At 41.2% G+C, this 22,201-nt stretch overlaps 1 protein-coding gene across 1 annotated transcript in view; it reads right to left on the minus strand.

Moving 5' to 3' along the window:
* The window catches only part of LOC104616733 (catenin delta-2), a gene marked incomplete at both ends in the record, with an annotated part of 117,014 nt that overhangs the window by 58,741 nt on the left and 36,072 nt on the right, over positions 1-22,201 (minus strand). The window contains one exon of the mRNA XM_010281840.1: positions 4,405-4,522. Within this exon, the coding sequence (XP_010280142.1) occupies positions 4,405-4,522 (118 nt within the window). The remainder of the gene's footprint in view (positions 1-4,404; positions 4,523-22,201) is intronic.

Here is a 22,201-nt window from a genome sequence, read left to right on the forward strand (position 1 = left end):
GTGGCCATGAGGAATAGGGAAGTGATCGTGCCCCTGTACTCGGCACTGGTGAGGCCACACCTCGAATCCTGTGTTCAGTTTTGGACCCTTCACTACAAGAAGGACACTGAGGTGCTGGAGCATGTCCAGAGAAGGGCAACGAAGCTGGTGAGGGGTCTGGAGAACAAGTCTTAGGAAGAGCAGCTGAGAGAATTGGCATTGTTCACTCCGGAGTAGGCTGAGCGGAGACCTTGTTTGCTCTCTACAACTACCTGAAAGGGGGTTGTGGTGAGGTGGGTGTTGTTCTCTTCTCCCAAGTAACTAGTGATAGGATGAGAGGAAATGGCCTCAAGTTGTGCCAGGAGAGGTTTAGATTAGATATTAGGAAACATTTCTTCACCAAGAGGGTGGTCAAACATTGGAACAGGCTGCCCAGGGAGGTGGTGGAATCACTGTCACTGGAAGTGTTCAAAAAACGTGTAGACATGGCGCTTCAGGACATGGTTTAAGGGTCACGGTGGTGTTGGGTTAACGGTTGGACTTGATGATCTTGAAGGTCTTTTCCAACCTTAATGATTCTGTGATTATCTGCTAATTTCCGAGTGCTCCACAGGTAACCACAGCTTAAAAGATTTACGAATTTTTCTGGGAAGAAATCAGTAATCTGGACAATATTTTTTTGCATGAGGTTTTTTTTTTTTATTGTCATTCTGAACTTCATGCTGGAGCCCCATGTGAAACAGCAGCAGAGATAGAAAATGATCAAGAGATACTGAACATGCACAGAATGTCAGGGAAGTCCTACCTCAGTGAACAGAAAATGCTACGAATGAAAAATGGCAATAGCTTATGGGTTTTGGTTTGGGGTTGGTTTTTTGTTTGTTTTTTAAAAACAGAAATAAAGGTTATTTCTGGCATCAATTCTATGTAAATTACCAACAGAATGGGAGTCCAGTTCTGTTTCACTAATACGTGCAGCGTGAACAGATGATGTTTCTCAAGTTCCAGACGTAAGACTAGAAATCTCATGAGTCTTGCTGCTTTTACTGCTTCTAGCCAGGCTGCAAGTAACTTGTAGGCAGCCTTTCCCTTTCATCCATTTGTCCCTGTAGTAGGTTGTGCCTTCTGTTAAAGATGGTGGCAGGAATCCAGAAATGGAGCGAGACCCGGCAGAGGAAAAAGACGGCACTGATAGCTCAAGATAATTTCTGCAAGTCTAAAAGAAGCTCAGTTTAGACTCACTTGAAGCCTACTCATTTAGTTGGTTCAATTTGGTTTGACTACCCTTAACAGGAAGGATATGTGCTTAATTTTCTGCAGGCAGGGAAAGCATAGTTAAAACAGCCAGTCTGTATCTATCTATATCTATTTCAACTGTTCCTAATGCTGCATTGGAGATAAAAAGCGACAGTCACTACGTTCCATCTCTGTTGCTCCATTAACCCGGAATGGAATGACTGTGAGGCTTTCGGCTTGATCGTACTCTGCCTTATTCACCAGTGAGGCAAACAGATGGGGCTTCATTTACTTCCATCCACTGTATGAGCTTATGCCAGGTATGCATTTGGCACATGTTTTTGAAATTGGTCTTTGAGATGACATGAAGTTCCAGAGGTAATACTGAACACTGAACTCAGACTCATCTAGACAGGATTATTTATTTATTTTTTAAACATAAATGAAGTTTCACATTACACCTGTACTAATTTGACATCTCCAGCCAAATACGTAAACATGTGTAGAAATATATATGTAGAAAATGTGAAAGTTCTTAATGCACCTTTCATACCTCAAAGCTTTGCAAACCTCATGGTGACCATACAAAGTTTTCTACCTCTTTTACTTTTCTTTAACATTGCCATATTTGAATTTTATTCACTCTTGCTAATATTTACTTCTGCACATCCATAATGTGCTGAAGTTGAAGCTCTGCGTTGTTTGATTAGGGTTATGAATTTTAGTTCCCCTTTTTACTAATAATAGTTTTCACACTTAAAATTCTCATTATGTCAAAAACAAAATAGCTCAGTCCACTGAGAGGATAGCATTACCTCAAACTAAAAACTGATAAGCAAACTTCCCAGCCTCAAACGCAACCAACACCAAAGAGATCTCTTGTACCAGCCAAGAAAGCTGGTTCCAGCCATGCAGTTGGACAGACTTCACTCCTTGACTTGCAGCTTTGAACTTTTGAAGGTCCTTGTATTCCTCATTCCTACAGGTATTTTTCAGTTTCATCAGAAGGGGACTAAATACAAGTTCAGTAATCTTAATAGATCAAATTGAAATTATGAACAGTAACTTTCTCAGGTACGTACGTCTAAGTCACCAATTTTTAACATTTTAACTTGAAGTATTATAGCTTTTTCTTATTAGACATTTATAAGACACACTGCTGCTAAGATTTGTGCACTCTTGACTTCACCAGCATGAGGAATGACTCTAACAACAATTCTGCATGTGCTTGCAAGTCCCCCAGCCTCTTTCAGAGCCTGCAAGAGCAGGGACCTGTTTTTCATATTTCAGTTTTTAGTCACCAACAGTATTACAAAATTATCTAACAGGGCAACTGTCATGGCATTTGGAAAACAATATTTATAAATTTATTTTGAAGTCCCATTTTTTTTGTCATAATAGCACCATTTTTGAAACTAGATTAAAAAACTGACCCAGAGCCAGTTATTTAAATATTTAATTGAAATTACATTCTACTTTGGGATAAAGATGCAAGCTAAGAGGCTACACTATGATGTTTTGTATTTAGCTGCACAACTGCTTTATGTTTATACAGGTAAAAATCTGTTTAGATGGGAAGTTAAAACTACTAGGGCAGGGAGAACAATTTCTCTCCAATTTCTTCCTTTTTTCCTCCATATATGACTTAGCTTGCAGCTTTTCCAACTCATACCAGCTACAAATGAGACTAAACACACTGCACTCCTTAATTAGCCTTTTCGACAATAAAGAAAAATCTGGAAGTCAGTTGTCACCTACAAAGAAGCTGCCGAAAAAGCAGCAGCTGAGCTGTGAGCTGGGGCATAAACTGACTTCCTCCCTCCATCCACCTCCCACTCCGCTCCGGTGAAGCCCCTCTAACTTCTCCTTTCTGCCAGGCAAGCCAAACCAGCGAGCTTTCAAAGGGTTGCCGGTTCAGCTCTTCCAAAGCTAACGAAGCAAAAAGCACCCCGGCCCTCGGGGGCTGCGCTGCAGGAGGCAGCTGGGAGGGGGCTGGCGGCAGCCGCCTCTGCTCCGAGTGCGGCGCCCACCTTCTGGGTGGGCCTCCTCCCAGCGCCGCTCTGATAAGCCTTTACGAACAGAAAGTCGACCATCGAATCTTTGGGTTGGAAGGGACCTTCTAAGATCAGAGACTAATGAGTTGCAGGGTTTCTGGGGGTGGGTTTTCTTGCTTTTAAAACACAAAAACATGCTGCTATCCCAATGCTACATGCTACAAACCTCTCATCATTCCCCTCTCCCTACCCTGAACGCATGGGCAAGTTTCACCTATTTGGCTCAGGCTAAAGACCAGCAAGTTCTGGAGGTTATCCCTCTCCAACATATAAACCCACAGAGGTTCATGGACAACCATTTGGAAGGATCATTTGGCAAGACATACGCAGTGGGCTTTAAAACTTCTGCGTAAAAGGCTGCTTTCCTGCAATTATTAAGGGTTTGCAAATGGACCAAGTTTGCCTTAGAGCAGCAACTGTAATTAATTTAGCACCATATACAGAAAGCAAAATATATTCAAAATTGGCCGTTTTCTTCTTCTCTGGAATATTTTAATGAATTACAAATCTTCAACCTGTAAACGCTTGAAGTCTTTTTAACTGGGCAGTGCCTTTCACCTTTGGAGAAGCATGTTCATATCCTAGTACTTTCAGAGAAGTAAAGTTGACATAAAAACGCATCTTAAAACAGTTGTTACTGAAAGCATTCTTTGATCCTCTTGAAGAAGGAAATAATGTTGGTAGTACTGCATAACTGCCTACTAATTGCTCAGGTTTTTTTTTTAGTTTGTTTTCCTTGGAAGCCTACCTCACCATCGTTAGCTCTGTCTCATACTGGGTACTGAAAATCAATTTTAAGGTAAACCCAGCAGAGCAATGTAAAGAAGTTTACATGGAACATGATGTATTTGCTCTTCTTAAACCAGTATCACATTTTCTCTCTTAATAATTCAAGTGAGAGGATGACATGCTTACCTGGGCACGCTACACAGGCTGACACAAATCCAATACTTAGCACACAGAGATACATAGCTCAACAGAGGGAAAAGGAAAAAATGGCCTAAATTATGCTTTGCTAAGGCACCCCTCACAGTGCACTAAAAAAAACCCCAAAAAACCAAAACTGTCACTTTATAGTCCTGATGTATCCCAACTACCTGGATTTCTTGCTCATGAAAAGAGAAAGGTGACAAACCTTACTATCAATTTCACTGCTCCCCAGAGCAGACTGGATCACGTACAGCAATGCGTCCGTCAGGCCATCACACTCCCTCATTCTTCTGCGGGCCTCCTCTCCAGCAGAGCTGACATTCCTGCAAAGCAACAGCAAGGGTCACCACCTCCACAACTGCCCTGCCCACCTCCCCTCCTGAAACGCTCTCACAATTAACATGGAGATAAAACACTTGGGGTTTTTTTCCTCCTTTCATCAGTTCAGAGCTGTGAAAAATGAAGTCAGCTGTGAATCAGCTCAGGAAATTTGGGAATTTCCTGACAGAGGGGAACAAACGGAAGTCATCAGGGCCTCCACAAGAAGGGGCTGAGAGGCCAAGCAGCATGCACCCACCTGAGCCGGGAAACTCACGGCCTACGAAAATTTGGAGAAAGGCTGATCATTTTTCTTTTCCCTTTTTTTTTTTCAAAGTAGGTTTTATATTTGCAAGAAGGCATTTTTAAAATGTGCATATGTACATATAAATCAGGCTTTGAAAAGTCTACAGGTTTTGCCAATGAATCTCCTAGGATTTGACGAGCCCCATAGCTAGGGCTCTTAACCTGAGAGAAGAATATTATCAAAGCATAACATAAAACACCTGCTATTGCCTGCTTCTCATTTTACATGAGTATTTCCTTTTCCCTCTCATTCTGAGAGAACATTAATGCCTCGGTCTCTTCTGTATGTGGCTACTCACAAGTTGTTTTACATTGCAAAATGTAAAACCTCAGCATATTATAATAATTGTGTTTCTCAGACAGGGCCAGAGGGCCTTCTGAACACATTTATAAAAACATAAAGAAAACAAAATTTACTGGAGAACATAATGTGTCATAAAGTTCAAAATATTGACATATAAAGAAACAAGTATGTATGAATGAGCATATATGAACAGAATCTATACTTGCTAACATCAAGCTTCCCTGAGAAAAACTGCATTCAAATTTGCACAGCAGTTTTGATTTGGAAATGGGTGAATTAGAAATCTCAGGAACAGGGTAAAACTTTTCACAGTCTCCTTTGGTAGAGAAAGACAACCCTCTGCTGAGGTGGCTCGTCTGTAGCTCCTCTCTCCCCACTCCTGAAGTCTGTACAAAGGCAGAACAGAAAAGAGCACACCAGCCCTAAATACTTTATGCCAATGCAAGGAAATGGAAGGGAGGCCATTGGGCCTTTGATTCGGGAAGAAGGCAAGGCACTTTCTTCCTCTTATGCCATTTTCAATTGCCTTTGCATTAAAGATGGAAAAAGGATGAGAATCCTAGGAGGGGGTAATGAATTATAGATGGAGGAAGGTGAGAAGGGCTTAAGGATAGGTTTCCTTTCAGTTCTTTCTTTGTTCTACCTCCTTCATCCTGTTCTGCCTCTCTATCATCTAAAAAACATTTCCGTTCCCCCAAAGTATCAAAGAGTTTTCCTAATCAAACAATGTTATGACTGGACATCCCTCAGCTCCTAATTGATTCTGCTCCCTAAACATAAGATTTTCCATCTATACTTGCATCCCCACATGAGTTTTGCTCTCCCACACACAAGCTGCCCCAATTAATTCAATACTGTTCACTGCACTTCTGCAGACAGCCCGACAGAAAATATACAGCCCAGGAGCACTAGTATGAAATCCTTTATCTCCCTAGCACGCAAATTCATGCTTTCCATTATCCTTGAGACTCCCCAGTTCACCCCACATCACACGTCAGAAGTGTGCCCTCCATAATGGCTTGCAAGTTTTGTGTTGTCTTGCTTTTCTTCTGGTCCCTGAACTCCATACCTCTCCCCCCCTCCCTCTGCTGCTCTAAGCACAGCAGATGAGGGCTCTTCCTCCTGTCCATGGGGAAACCCTCTTCTGTCATCCAGGAACTGGAGTCTGGAAAGCATTAACTGGAAAAAGTCTTCCATTGGCTGTCCCTTTGAAGTGGTGGAAACCTTTTGACTTCCCAAAGGGAAGGGAATTTTCTGACGGAAGTCAGAAAGTAAAATTATAGAGCATGGTTTTCCCAAAACAGTGCCTGTGCCCTATATATGCAGGCCTGGGGACTCTCCCTAAAGTGTATTTTGAGTAGACTGTCCTCTTATTAAAGGCAACATCTCCACCTGAAATTCCTGAAGGGCAGCACACATAGGAAAAGCAGAATCAAGGATCTGAAAACTGCTTTGTGAGGCAGGCGGTTGAGGACAAGGGGGATTAGTGGACTTCTTTTATCTGAACTTCTGCTCTCCCACCCTCCAGGAAGATTAAGAGAGAGAGAGAGTTGTACCCAGCACTAAAATAATAACTGCTCAAATTACAATAGGAGGATGCTGAGGAAGTGTTCTCAGCACACCACCTTTCCTCACACTACTGTGAAAAAAACCCCACTGAAATATTACTGAATCCTTTTAAACAGAACTAGATATAACAGTCTGTACTAACATAATGTGTCCAGGCTTCTTCATTTGTAAAAACAGAGAGATACATTCTCCCTGATCTTTTCATTGACGTGATTTCTCCTTCTCTCTAGCATGGCCGAATGCACGTCACCTTGACTCTCCAGAGCCTGCAGAGACTGGCAGCATCTCAGCTCCTCTCCAAGTTCACCATGAACTCCTCCTCACCAAGACAGCAATGCAGACAACCTTAGAGTCCTTGCGCTGCGAGCTGCCTGCCTCATTCATTTCCAGCCAGAGAAAGAATGTGAGGCCTTCATACAGAGTCATGCGGACATGCTAGGGGCACGTCTTGCGCAGACAAGGCGTTTCTTTCCCATGTGGAGGAGCTGTCGAGTTCAGTTCTTCTGTTTATCATCCTTCCCCCTTATGCTCCAGTTGCTTCTGTAAATCAAGAGGTGGATACACCGAATTCCCATAACTGCTTTTCCTTTTCTTTTGAAAGTCTCTGTCTAGTTTCTGCGCTGATGTATAGCTACTACAGCGCTCCCCAGATTTGGTGTGTTTATTTACACAGGAAATAGCTTAAAACCCAAGACAAATCCAAACCATAAATGTTTTGGCAGAAATAATAATTTGATTATTTAAAAAGAAATACACCCCATTATGTAAGTATTCCCATTTCACCTCTATTGAAGGAAGCATTGTTAATTGAGATCTTTCACAGAAGGTCTCTAATATCACCATGCTCAGGATATGTAGTTCTGCGAAAAAGAAGGAAGTCCAAGATTACTTGGGCGGTCAAAGAAAACAAGCTCCCGTTTTAATTTTCTTATTTCTCATTGTTAACTCGAACATGCTGTAGCTGTCAGCGTGACAGGCAAGTAAGACATGATTTGTCATTTGTGAATTTACAGGTCACTGTGCAAACTGTAAACTGGAGCATGAGTAGTATCTACTGTTGGTAAAATGTCCCACAAATAAGCCCATATTTCTCCAGTGTCAGTCTCCGAACAGCTGAAACCATGTTTTCTGGATTTTTAAAGAGATGTGGAGATACAATGCACAGGTTTTCAGGAAAAAAAATATTTTCCATTGTGAAGGCAGCCCAGCAACACCTTGATTGCCTAGCAAATTTTGATTTTTTGTGGAAAGTCTACTCACAGGGTATATGCGTGGCACAGGCTGACATTTTGAATCTAACGGGACAAGGAGTTCTTTCAATCTCCATAAACTAGTAAAATTAATTTCAAATGGAATCCAGTCACACAGGAATACCAAGAATACAGAGTGTTGAAGAATAACTCTCAGTTTAGTCAGAAGGTCCCGCTCAGACCTCCATAACCCAGCTAACGTACACAGCTTCTTCTCAGGAGAGGAACACCAAAAACAGATTGTTAGAACAAAAGCTCATCAAACCACTGCTTTCTGAACAAAGAACAGACCGATTTTGTTAATAATCTAAGAATGGAAAGACAACTACAATAATTCAGCTTCAGTTTTATGGAAGGATGTGCACAGCTATCCCATCATCACCTGATAACTAAAAGCAGGCATGATCCTCCAAACATACATAAGGGGTGTCAATCCAATGCTCTATGGATATGAAGTGTGCGGTATAAAGGAATGCACGTGCAACACATACCTGATTCCTGTCAACCCTGGCACTTACCTTAGTTATTCAGTATAATTGGTGGGATTTGAGGCCGGGGAAGATGGGTGGTGCTCATGCTCATACAAACGGTGGGAGGTTTTGAGCAATATTCTTATGACTCTAGGATAATCAAGTTCACCTGCCTTATCCAGGGGATGGACATTGAATTCTGTGGAAAAATCCTCCAGGAAGTCAGTATGCTGAGAGACATGCTCTCTGGGTATGGGAATATTTAGCAAGCTGTTGACATGACGCCCAGGGGCAGTTCTACAAATCTCAAAGACAGAACTAAAGTATCTACAGAAGCAACTGTCCTCCTTGAGCACGCTCAGGTGACATCAAGTAGTATGACCTCTCCAGTACCAGCTACAGGTCTTCAGACTGCAGATCTTAGATCTGCAGATCTCTGTAGGATAATTGTTGAGAACAAATAACCTGTATTCAGCAAAGACGAAGTTGAGCTGGGTCTTCCTCAAGGTCCCATGACAGAAAGCACATTTAATATCTAGTATATGTAATGGTTTTGCTGTAGTCTGATGTGATATAAGAAAAGACAAGACACAGGAAGGGCAATATCCTAAATCAGGTGGAACGCAGATGTTATCTTTGGTATGAAACTTCAGATGCGTCCAAAGTATACCTTTATTCCAAAAGGTTTTCTGTAAGAGGGACTAATGATAACAGCCTCAGTCTTTTTCGTCCTTCTACTTGTTATAATAGCCACCAAAAGAGATTTTTCACAGAAAAGGGGAAAAATTTACATAAACCAAGAATTCAAAAAACTCCATTAATGTTGTAGGAACCATGTTTATGTTTCCCTGAGGATACCTAGCAAGGGAAAAGCCCTCAGGAGAATACTGAATAACTGAGTTGCAACTGATGCACAAATACTGATCTTTAAAACACATAAATAAAAAAAAAATCCCTGGTACTGGCCTTCTCTGCACGTTCTTTCTTATATGCTGCCTGTTTTTTTTTCTGTCTCACTGGCTAAGCATTCTCCTTCAGGGACAGAGCCTCGTCTGGGTGGCAAGCTGGAATCCCTAGTCCCATCACAGGCTGCAGTGAATGGTGACGATTTTCTGAGCTGGTCAGCAATGTAGCAGATGATCATGTAAGAGCTATTACTTTTTCTGTGTACTTCCAGCTGTTTTTATAGCATTCAGGCTCTTTGCTGCAAGGTTCTAACACAGTAACACAGATAGGAAAAAGAAGCAACCATGCACATATCCAACAAGTGTGCTCACAGTCATCAGCAGTCCCTTGAGAACTATACAATTTTAAGGGCTTTTTATAATGGAGTAGACCTTGAGTCATATTGGCTTGTCTCTAAGTATTCAGTGCAGCCTTCAGTCATACAATAAATAGATTAGCTGTAATAGTTACGGTTACTACTGTAACTTCTGATTTTTTTATCATTATTTGCATACTAAGGCTTTTTAAAAGCATCCCTTACTGCTGAAAACTCAACTAGCTGATAGGAGTAGCTATTTCTCAGACAGCATACAAATTTAACCAAGGCAGTGAGACCAAAAATAAGAAAACACTGGATGGTTCATTCTCATTATTAAGAGTTTCTAAACGTTAGGCTTTTAGTGACTGCAAAATCACCTTACTGTTTGGGAGTAATAATAAATTAAAATAGATTTTTCAGTCACTGCCATAAATCCTCCTTGCAATTTTGCCAAATTTGAATGACAGTTCAATGCAGTATTAACAAGATTAGCAGATTTCTTCTTACTAGAAGTTCTTAGTACCAATTATAGCCTTCTTTATCTATAAATTGGTCTTCAGAGGAGTAATAATTTATCAATCCTGCATGTGGATTAAGAATAACACAGGTTTTGGGGCAAATTCTCTCTTATTCATTAGAATAGCTTAACTGTAATTAAAGAAGCAAGACCATTTTATATTAACAAGGAATTTGGCACAGATCTTTATCTCCTAGATATTCATTTCACTTTAAGAGCATACTTTGCAATTAGACAAACATCTGACAGTCTCATGCGGATACAGTCTTGGTTATTAACCTTTCTATCAAATGCTATGACAATGTGATTTAGCTTTCATTATTCAGCCATACCTTTCATTTTCAGAACATCAGAGCAATTAGCCTACCAAGTCAAGCACTCAACAGGTAGCTTTTGCTGCTGTGCTTCTGCATGTTCAATCCTTAGGCTAAATGCACTGTTTTTAATGACCGCTCTGTGTGATCTGTGAAGCAATTAACTTCTAACATAATGTTTGGCTATTTTGATATGTTTTGAAGAGATACGTGGTGGAAAAGAACATAAACTGCGATGAACATCTTAAAATAAATTGTCGCCCTAAAAAAGAAAAAAAACCCAAAATTTTATGGCATAAAATATTTTTGGTAACGGTTCATGGTACAGTTAAGCATAGCCTCACCTGAAAGAAACTAGAAATATTTCTAACTCCCTCTCTCCCCTTTTGTTATGTGTTTTCATTTGAAGTGCAACTTCTATTTAAATACAGTGCACAGAATTACATATGGTGCATTCATGAAATGTTTTAAATTATGGTATAAAAAAATCCCACATGCAGCAAATTTCTGATCTGCTACTTCATTTCTCTGACATGTAGTATCTGGTTCCATAAAAAATATTGCACTCATTAATGCTCAGCTGTTTAAACCGCTTTTAATGCACTACTTGCAGGAGGTGAAAGTGAGCTTGATCAGTGTTCATTCAGTTGGTAAGAGCGGAAATATTGTGCCATTTTCTGCCCTTGGGGAAGAAGCTGCTGTGGTGCAGACTCTGAAGGTTATAATGGGAACAGTTTAAAGATGTCAACGGGAAGACATTGCTCTCCATTTCGAATTGTAACCTTGACAAAAGGAGCTCTACATGTGTTAAAGACCTATTGCACACCAGTGTGGTGCGGTGTGGTGTGGTGTAGTGGCCCTGGCCAGTAGCCAAACACCGCACAGCTGCTCACTCATGCTCACAGACTGCAGCAAATCTAGAGATGAGGACAAGCAGACTTCTGTTTTCAGCAGTCTTTCCTTTTTCTTCCTTATCCGAGGGAGCGCAATAAACTGGTCAACCCTAAGACTTTCGAATGGCTGCCTTTTCCACTGAAAAGCGCAAGGTTGTATGACTTTAAATGAGAAGGTATTGGGTATAATTCATCCATTACTTGTGCTTCAACATACACTGTACTTGGCCAGTAGCTCCTTGCAGATCGTAGGGCACCATCATCTGAATCTCTAATGGTAGTGTCTGAACTCTTCACTGTTACCTAACTGTGCCATAACCACGGTGTACCGCCTCTCACTTTAAATCACTTCGGTATCTTAGGACCGGAAGAATATAAATACAACAGCATGTTGAGAAATGTTACAAACTATAGCAAACCATAATAAAATACAAAAGTAGTGGACATAGGAATAAATAAGATATGCTAGGGGGAGTCAAAAGGGCTGATTTGCAATCCTGCCTTTGCACTTTGAAGATTAAATGAATAAGCAATAAGCATGTTAGATAAGGGGCAGATTGACTGATAGTACTTATTTCACTTTTCAAAAGACTTTTGCCATGATCTCTATCAAACATACTTTAATGAGAATAAGCAACCATGGAAAGATGGATAGCTAGTTGTTAAAATATAGGAAATAAATGGTCAGTTCTCACAATGGAGGGTGGTCACCAGTGGAGTGATTTATTCATAACCTATCAAAAGCAGGAAATGAACAATGAAATGAAAATTTGCTGAAGATACTACGTTATTCAGAGTAATAAGCTAAGTACTAACAGGGAATCATAGAATCATAGAATCTCTGGATTGGAAGGGACCTCTAAAGGCCATCTAGTCCAACCCCCCTGCAATGAGCAGGGACATCTTCAACTAGACCAGGTTGCTCAGAGCCCCGTCCAACCTGACCTGGAATGTTTCCAGGGATGGGGCAGCTACCACCTCTCTGGGCAACCTCTGCCAGTGTGTCACCACCCTCAGTGTGAAAATTTTCTTCCTTATATCTAGTCTGAATCTCCTTCTTTTAGTTTAAAACTGTTACCCCTTGTCCTATCGCTATAGGCCCTGCTAAAAAGTCTTTCTCCATCTTTCTTGTAAGCCCCCTTTAAGTACTGGAAGGCTGCAGCAAGGTCTCCCTGGAGCCTTCTCTTCTCCAGGCTGAACAACCCCAACTCTCTCAGCCTGTCCTCAGAGGAGAGGTGTTCCATCCCTCTGAGCATTTTGGTGGCCTCCTCTGGACCCTCTCCAACAGGGCCATGTCTTTCCTGTGCTGAGCATTCCAGAGCTGGACACAGGACTCCAGGTGGGGTCTCAGCAGAGTAGAGGGGCAGAATCTTTAAAATTAATGTACATAACTGTAAAGTGATGCACATGAGAAAAAAATCTGATGTGTTCCTGATTTTACTTACAATAGGTTGGGCTCCGAACTGACCACTGGAACCTTGGAATTACAGCAGACATCCATGAAGAGACAGCTCAATACTCAACAACAGCCAAATGAGCAAAACAGATGGTAAGGCATGTAAGGCAAGCCACATAAACTAAAACGGAGTATACACTGTATGCACTACCCTTATTGTGGTGTGCAATTCTGATCCCCTCATCTCAAAAATGATACGGTGGAACTGGAAAAGTTTCAGAGGAGGGGTACACACTTCCACATTAGGAAGAATTTAGTAAGCCAGAACCCAGCGGGATGCAAGAGTGACAGATAATGGGACTGGGAGAATATAATAGAAATTCCTGAAGTCATTATGATCATGGAGAAGGTGAATAGAAATCACCTTTTAATTTCAGTTGAAAACTGGCTATCACCAGATGGAGCAGACAAGGAAGGCTTAAAACGAAAAAAGGGATGGTAGTTGAGTGAATTTGAGCTGCCGAAAAGAATCTGTGGCTGACAAAAGCCTATATGGGCTTGAAGGGAGGCAAGTTCACAGAAGAGAAATCTATTAAGAGTTATTAAACCCAAAGAAATCACATCTGTTTCAGGAAGACTGGGAGCCAGCAAGAGGTTGGTAGGGCAAAGAGGATAAGTGAAGCTGAAAAAGCACCAGCCTCATGAATTCACAATTCTGGATTTAACCCCTGAAAACTGCTTTGGGTCTCTTGTTTTGATCTTATATACACATGAAACACCAAGGTGTCGTCCAGTTTCCCAGAGAGAACGGGCAATCTGAATAGCTGTCTAACAGCTGGAGAAGAAATAGATGTCCAGCATTTCAGCAATGGCTTCTGACTCAGAGCTGATGGTCTGAGAGACGTATACTTCCTAACTTTTGTTAAATGATATTATTCTGTACATTAATAAACACAGCAGCGTATGGAAGAAGAAAGGGTGTGGACAGTCCAAAGGGCTTTCTGGTGCCCGCCTGCTAGTACTGGAAGAAATAGAGGTGCAGCTGCAAGGCATGGTAGAGCAGCCAGCGAAGACACAGAAGCTAGCTCTGAAAGAGCTACAAGACTACTGCTGCTGGCCCTCTCACCAGCTTCTCATTGCTTGCTTCTCCACATGGCTGACCAGCTTAGCACAAACGCCGGTACAGCTGCGCTGTTCCTTGCACCTGACCTAACTGTTCCAGCACCAGCTCAGGCACTTCTGTCCTACAGAACTGCTTGCCAAAGGACACCGCAGCTTTTAACATACGCATGGAGCGAAGAGCAACAGGACAAATCCGTGGAGAAGAATGCCTCTGAGGTTGTTAAATGCCATCACCCCTCCATGCCAGCATCCAGAGGAACACCTAGCTGGCTGGTGGCAGCGTACCCTGAGGAAGTGTTACTGGTCTAATTTCTTCTTCCCTGGTCACCTACTCTGGTCACTGTGAAAACTCAAAAATACTGTGTCAGATGCTTCACTATTGTAAAGTAGTCTCCTGTTTTTTCATTTTCCTGCTCAGGTTGTTATCTTATTCAAAAGAAAACCATTGATCAGATGTAAATGGTTTTCAATTAACCTCATTCTACCTAGTATTTATCAGATTATTTTCTTCAAATGACTACAAATTGTTCTGCTTTGATGTTCTTAATTGCCTTCCTCTACATTAACTGTTCAAACAATTTCTGAAGTATCAAAATCCAGGTTATTTGTTCATTATTTCTATGTCTACTTTTCTCCTCCACTAGAAGATGAGGTCTGTATTTGTCCTGTTTAGTCCTGCGGCAAAGACTCTGTCCTGCATGAGCTGCACGAGCAAAAATACTTCCACAAGAAGGAAAATATTCTCCTTTTTATTTTCTCTAGGCTATATTCTCAGGAAAAACTTGGCATTACAACAGCATTCATAAGAATAATTGAAAAGAAGCAAGCAAAATGCTTTAGAGTTCAGAATAAACATCAAATAATTACATTTTCTGTAAAAGACTGTAATTTGGTATAATTTAAAATATTTATATATATAAATGTTATATATATATGTATAATTTAAAAATATTATTCTGACTGTATTCATCAGCATGTCTTGCACTGCTGAGATCACTTTATAAATTCCTTTGAATGTTACTTCTCTAATATAATTTTAATTTTGTGAAGAAAAATCACTCTCCTTCAGCCAAAATTTTAACATATACAACAGCTGAGGAAAAGGTTTTTCTTTCATACCTGAAACTTGTGAAAAGGAATTTAGCCAACTTCACATAGTGTGTGAAATTTCCTGCCATCCTCTGATGTATTTGACCTTGTTTTAGCTTAAGAACAACTAGTACTAACAAATGAAAACAAAAACTCTTGGTTTTGACAGTTCTTTCCCCTCTACTTATTCCCAGGGTAGCTCATGTGCTTTTCAGGGATACACGTGAGCCTCTTTTCTATACACTCAGAAATATTTTGAATGCCTGAGTTGATTGTGATAGAAGTGCAACTTCAGAATCCAACATGGGGCCGAAATGCATTCCTGAACTGCTTCCAGGTTTTACCTGAAATTGTTTAGTGCTAAGCAGGCATGTTCTACCTACAGAAGATATCTTTGTCTCTAGAGTAATAGGAAAGGACCAGACCACCACATAAAATTAACTGTTAAAAATAAGCACGATGCCTTTGCAAACGGAGCAGTTTGCTTATTTAACAAAGCTCCCAAACAAAAAAAGTCAGTGAAAAAGTTTCAGAAGTATAGTTTTTGGAATCAGGAAAAAAAACCCCACCAAAACCCATAAAAAACAGACCTTGGGTTATGCTTTTTTGAAATTTATTTGTTAAACAACTTGCTTTCTTAAAGGATTAGTTTATGCATCCTTTCTTCCCTCTGTCAAGAAATTATGAACCCAAAAAGTCCTGAGAGTTTGTACTCTCTGGAGTCATCCTCTGCTTTGTTTTAATAAGGCACTTAGAATCGGGTCTCCAGCATGCTCAGAAGAAGACTTCGCTGAAAGAATATATGGCTGTGCTATCCTACAGAAGCAAAAAGGAAAGCGATTTGAAATCTAGTATTGGCAATTAAACTTTCTCAGTCATTTGACTCTCTTGGATTCCAGTGAGTCTCAACTGTTGTCCATACATTCTCTTAACTGTCCATTATAAAAGAAAAAAGTGGTTTAATTAGCAAATTATAGGTCCCTATCTTGCTGATGTTATTACTTAGGTCTCCTTTTTGGTTCATGGGTACAAATGAAACACCAAGGAGTCAGTCAGTCTCTCAGACAAAACAGGCAGTTCAAATATCCAATGAACAGCCTGTCATGTGGGATAAAGTCCATATGCCAAATGATATTTGAAGGACCTCCTAAAGTTGTAGTCACACAAATTCAGTTGAGGGCAACCAAACTTGTGCAGTAAAAACTGTTCCAGGGCTGTTGAATTCCTTCTTATAAGATCATGCAAACGACGTATCTGTGATTCAGGTAAAAAAACCAGTAATTTTACAGTCAACTGGCGGAAAATTACATTCCCAAAGAAGTAGAGACTTTGAAATGGTGGCAAGCTAAAATGAGATCTCCTAGTTCGATGATATACAGACATGAGTGCAGCTCTATGCAAACACAAAAGCTGTATCTTAAAAAAAAGAAGAAACATAGAGCTTACTTCATACATATTCATGCAAATGACGTATCTGTGATTCAGGTAAAAAAACAGTAATTTTACAGTCAACTGGCAGACAATTACATTCCCAAAGAAGTAGAGACTTTGAAATGGTGGCAAGCTAAAATGAGATCTCCTAGTTCGATGATATACAGACATGAGTGCAGCTCTATGCAAACACAAAAGCTGTATCTTAAAAAAAAGAAGAAACATAGAGCTTACTTCATACATATTAACTCAGAATAGCATCTGTATGAGGGCAAACTATCTCATGACACTGTCACTTTGGCTAGATTACAATTCAGATGTGACTTTCTAGTTATAAAACCATGAAAATAAATAATGCCATTACAGATGCATTCTGGGTTCCATTTTGACATAAGATTATATTTTTTATGTTCTAATTTTCACTTTTCCATTTGTTATACTGATTTTTAAATTGACACTGCTGTCACTAAAGCAAAACAAAGAGATTTGTATCAGGTATTATAACATATTGGATATTCCTCTCATATACTTTGGTAGGCACCTAAGCTCAGGAACTCCGTTTGCATGTGTCCTTGAGTTTGAAACATTTAAAAGCATTATTAATAATGTGCTTCTTCTCAGGTCTTATAAATCAAAATATTGGAAAGTTATATTGTTCTTTTGCTTTGGATAATCACCAAAATCAGACCATAAACAATGTAGTTATATTTAGAAGAGTTACCAGTCTAAAAATCCTATGAATAAAAATTAGGATCCAGAAAAAAATATATAACTTGCAATAAGCAATCCTATCAACCTGGAGGAACAAACAAAGAGGATTGTGATTGCTTAAGTGAGACGATTCCCCTAACCTACAAAGCAATCTCCCTGCCACATCTGAGTTTCAAGTGCCTTCCTGCATCTATTTTATAGTCTTGAAAAAACCATTATCAGTGCAGAGCCTTGAGAAGAAAGGATGGTAAATCAGCTTTGGTTGTTGACTAATCAGATGAGCACAATTAATTACAACACCAATCAGCACCAATCAGCTCATTAGATTATTAGGTTCATCTCTTTCTGATCAGCTGCTTAGAAATTTTAATACAGGGGATAAGAAGTCACAAAGCAGAATGTTCATTAGAGTATTAGAAAGTATGAAACGCTACTCTGAATGAAACAAATTAAGTTACAGCACATGTAGCAAGCAAAGCAAGGTAGAAGTCAAATCCTTTTCAACTGTGTGTACACTGATACTCTCAGTGCATTGACTGCTATGGATATTTCTGCATCTGGAGTCTCTCTCCAAACCTCTACCAAACTAAAAATGCTTATAAATGCTGTCTTATATGCCATTTCTCTCAGTTCCTAGCCTAGACAAGTTACTAGTATATTAGTTCTAACTTCTGTTTTGCTATCATTATCCACATACTCTATATTGCCAGCACTTCCTTCAGTTAGGCATCTCAAAATTCATTATTTGCTCATGTTATTTCTTTCTATTCATATAATTCATTATTATTATACTGTTCCTGTGAAATTGCATTTTACTATTTCTAGAACAATTTCTCCCCTCAATTGTCTTATTTTTATGCTTTAAATCCATTAAAACCATCAAGGTATCTATGCTGCTTCTCAGTAGTAACATCTCACCGTGTCAGGATTTTTAAAGCTGAATACCTGTAAAAAAACCTCATTATCATAAATTGCCTAATATAAAAAAAATTGTGATGCATAATAAATTATAATTCCTATGCTTTGTCTAAATGTGCCTTCAGCATAAGAAATAAATATGTATGCTCATGTCCTATTTTCATGACGGTTAACCTGAAATTGCCAGAGTGCGTATCCTACCTCAGATTATGTCACTTCATCATATCTCCAACGGCTTTATGTGCATACTGAGAGATGATGAAAGAACTGACCCTCTAGCGTGCCCTTCAGCCTAATGAGTCATTGTGCACCACTGCTGCTCGAAATAACCTGTAAAAAAAGAAGGGAATCACTCTACCACAACCCTACTTATCCCCACCTAGTCCATGCCATATAAAACGAACAAACTCTCTGCTACTGGCACTATTGTCGATGCTCTTTACCCCTTTGGCTTATACCTCAGGGATGGGGTCTGACAACTTGGCTCTTCTGCCGAAACGAACCTCTTGCAAAACCCTACACTGCCCTGTCTCGGTGCCCGACTGTTGTATGTCATAGCCGTTGCTTAGGGGGCAGAGATTATTTATTGTCGGAGATTTCATTTTTCCCTTTCCTTTTTAACACATACCCTTTGAGTCAATTCACTTGCTCCTGTTACGCTGAACACCAAATGCAAACTTCAGTGCCTCAAGATGCTTATGAAACTCTTGCATGAATAGCAAGCGCTTTTCTTCCACTCGGTCCTTTGCTTTGCCATGAAATGTACTGTTACGCTTGCCTTCAGATATTCCACCCTCCTGTCTGCAAATGTATACATTTAGCATGTTACTTACTTGCTTCATGCTGATTCTTGCTATACATTGAACCAAAACACTCGTATGCTGTGAAAGAAGAGGGGGAAAAAAACCCACCTTGCCTCTCCCCGACACGGACTTTGCAGGAGCCGTGTATATCTTACTGAGTAAAGGCTTCTGCAGAATCACTGTGGTCTTCATCTCATGATCACTTTTATGCATCCTATTTCCACCAAGTCTCACCTTACACAGTGGCTTTACTATATGTCCTTTGGGCCAAGAGGTAGAGTGTGTTTGTGTTCTAAAAACCCATGACCGACCGACAACAAAGAACGAGTGGGGCGAGAATTATGCAAACTGAACCACCAGACCAAGTCGAGAGCTGTTTTCAAGTACAAAAAAGTTGCTGGTGCTGTGGCAACCTTCAGCCCCCCTCTCTCAGTAATTATTCCTACACTAAGGGACTACAGCAGTTGGGATTATTCTTTAGTTTACAGATAAGCATTCCCTGAGTGACAGATACTCAGCACCATCAGACTTGCTCCTGTGTGACCTGCTTTTACAACACACCCGGTGTACAAACCTCACCTCTAACACAGCGCTTTGACGGTAGTGCTGTTACGCCTGGGAAGAGTTTCATCCTTTGTATGCTTTGTGTGCCAGTCAGAGACCAAATTAGCAAAAAGATAATTACAGCTTATAAAGGTGTCTTTTCTTTTATGAATAAACGCTCATTCTAATTTTGTAATTATTATTTCATCATTCTCAGCTAATTGTCAGTTACTCAACAACATAGCTTCCTCCAGTACCGTGCAAACACGATGCCCAGAATTACAGTAAAATTTGCTATATTAGGAATAAAAGACTGCAAATTATTTAATACAACTTTAGGAAGCTCAGCGCTTATTCCCCAGCTCAGAGCTGATTTCCATCGCCAAACTTTACTGAAATAAACATGCTAATACCAAATACTAGTGGAGTTTTTTTTTTCCTTCCTGAACAGGTGGTTCTGGTAAAATGACACTCCATCAAAATGATAACTGCATGAATCAAGTATTGCAATGTTCCAGTTCCTTGTGCTTGAGTTATCCTTCTGCCCAGAGCAGGAGGGATACGGGAGGCTCACATGATCGTAACTGATAAACCACCTGCCTGTTTTGCACGAGATGATTCATTTACGGACACTGCACTGAGAAAGGCAGAACTACCCTGCAGTTTATTAATTATGATTAAAGTCATTCCTACCACTTCTGTATTATTTGAGTTACTTCATTTTTTACATACCTCACCACCCACACACCAGCTTTACCTACCAGCACCCACAGCCCAGGACCCCCTGCAGCTGACCCCGGATCCCCGTCCCTGTCACAGCGATGCTGCAGCGGTGCTGGTCCCCAGCCCTGTTTCTGGCTCATTGTTTGGATTTCCTGCCTTGGCCTTGGACCTGGCTTGATCCCCTGCTGTCACCTGATGCTCCCAGAAGTGCCAAGACCCACTGCTGTTCCCCCAACTCCGCTCCCTCGGCTGAGCCTGCTGGTGCAGGCATCGCCTGCCCACGTCGCAGCCACCCTCAGCTCCCAGCTCGCTGACCCCAGGAGTAGCCCTGCTCCTGCTGCTCCCTGACACAAGTCATTAGGGACCTGACCTTCTCAAATCTGCTGTACTGGTCTTGATATTCCTTCTCTTTCCACTCCTAAAGCCGCTCAAGACTGAGTAGTGCTTTTGGTTAAAGACCTATTATTCTGAATATTGAAGACCTGCATGCTTAACTGGGCTAGGCTGAAATTCATTGGCCTCCACAAGTGCCAAGCATATGGTCTCCATCTGAGGTCCCCTGAATCTCAGCTGCTCAATAAACCGAAAGCCATAGCTATGTCATGTTTAAAATCAGCTCGTTATCATTTATGTATGCATACACATGAGAGTCACATCAGTCCCGTATTTTCCTCTCCATCCTGTGGATTCTGTTCTATGGGACGTTACGCCGCAGAGGGCCCTACACCCTTCCCGGCCATGTGGGATACAGGTATCGGAGGGGCTTCAGCCAAGGACCAACCTCTCCTCGCCCCCGCACCGTAATCAGGACAAGCCCCTCTCCCCGAGTCGCTGGATGCCAGCAGGTACGCGTCCCTCCACGCGCAGCTCTGGGAACAGGCTTCAGCTGTATGAAACCAGACCAACGCGTGCATGAAGGCAAGAGCTGTACACCCGCGCTCCAGAAACACCCACTGGTCACCGATGGGTGCCACCGAACACACCAGGAACACGCAGGCACCATTCGGACTCTTCGGCTGGAGGAAGGATACGGAAAAGTTATTTGAATTTCACATGCAGTATTTGTCCTGCACTAACTTCCTCTGGGGACATACAGTCCACCCTGACAGTTTTCACAAGCAGAATTACTGGGAAACAACCGCGCTGCAGTTCTTTGCTTTCTGCTGCATAAACAAGTCCCTAAGGCGAAGCTCTTGGTTACAACACAGGTTTAGCCCGGCCACAATAAGCAGAAGTAACTTATACCCAGCTTCAATTTAACCCTTAAGCTACTTCTCACCAACCGCAGCCGCACTCTCGCCTGATCGTTTCACCTAAAATGTTGCCCTCAGCATCGTGGTATTAAGCCAAGCAACACCGCTGTCATGGATGTCATCCGCTCTCTGAGAATCTCCGCGGAAAGCAGCACCCTGGCCGATGGAAAACACGAGCCTCGGTGTTTACCCGCACCTCCTGTGGCTGCGCTGGGCTGCTCCAGCTACCGCTGCGGCAGCTGCAGCCAAAGCCACTTGAATGCACGCAGGTGAATGCTGGAACTTCCATCTGCCCAGTGAAACCTTTTGTCAGAACACGTCCAATTACACCGAGCCGTTTAACAATTATAATTCAGAAGGCAAAATCAGCTGCATTTGCTATGTGCTATAGCCTCTTACAGTGATCATTTCGCAACATTCAGTATGCCTCCCTTCCCCGAATAAAAGTGCTTTAGACCACTTAGGTCTTCAATCTACACATTTATAACGCAAACTCCACTTGTAGAGTGGCACTACAACCTGCCCCAGAAGATTCAGGCAGGCTGTCACGCTGTACACTCGCTTTAGAAATCTACCCCGTTAACTGAACGAAGCCTGACAGCCAAAAAAAATTGTGGTGCCAGAGAAGTTGATTGCTGCTATTAATACCAGAAAGAACAGCAGTAACAACCATAAACTCTGAAACTACTTTGAAGATCAAGTGCGACCATCTTTGTTTATTTAGCCCAACGTTGAAGTCACTCTGAAAGAAACAGCAAAGAGTTCTGGAAATGTTTCAGTCTACAAGTCCAGAGAATCCCAGAAAAAT

This window comes from Phaethon lepturus, unplaced genomic scaffold (assembly GCF_000687285.1).
Source record: "Phaethon lepturus isolate BGI_N335 unplaced genomic scaffold, ASM68728v1 scaffold5962, whole genome shotgun sequence".
In the NCBI taxonomy this organism is placed as follows: Eukaryota; Metazoa; Chordata; class Aves; order Phaethontiformes; family Phaethontidae; genus Phaethon; species Phaethon lepturus.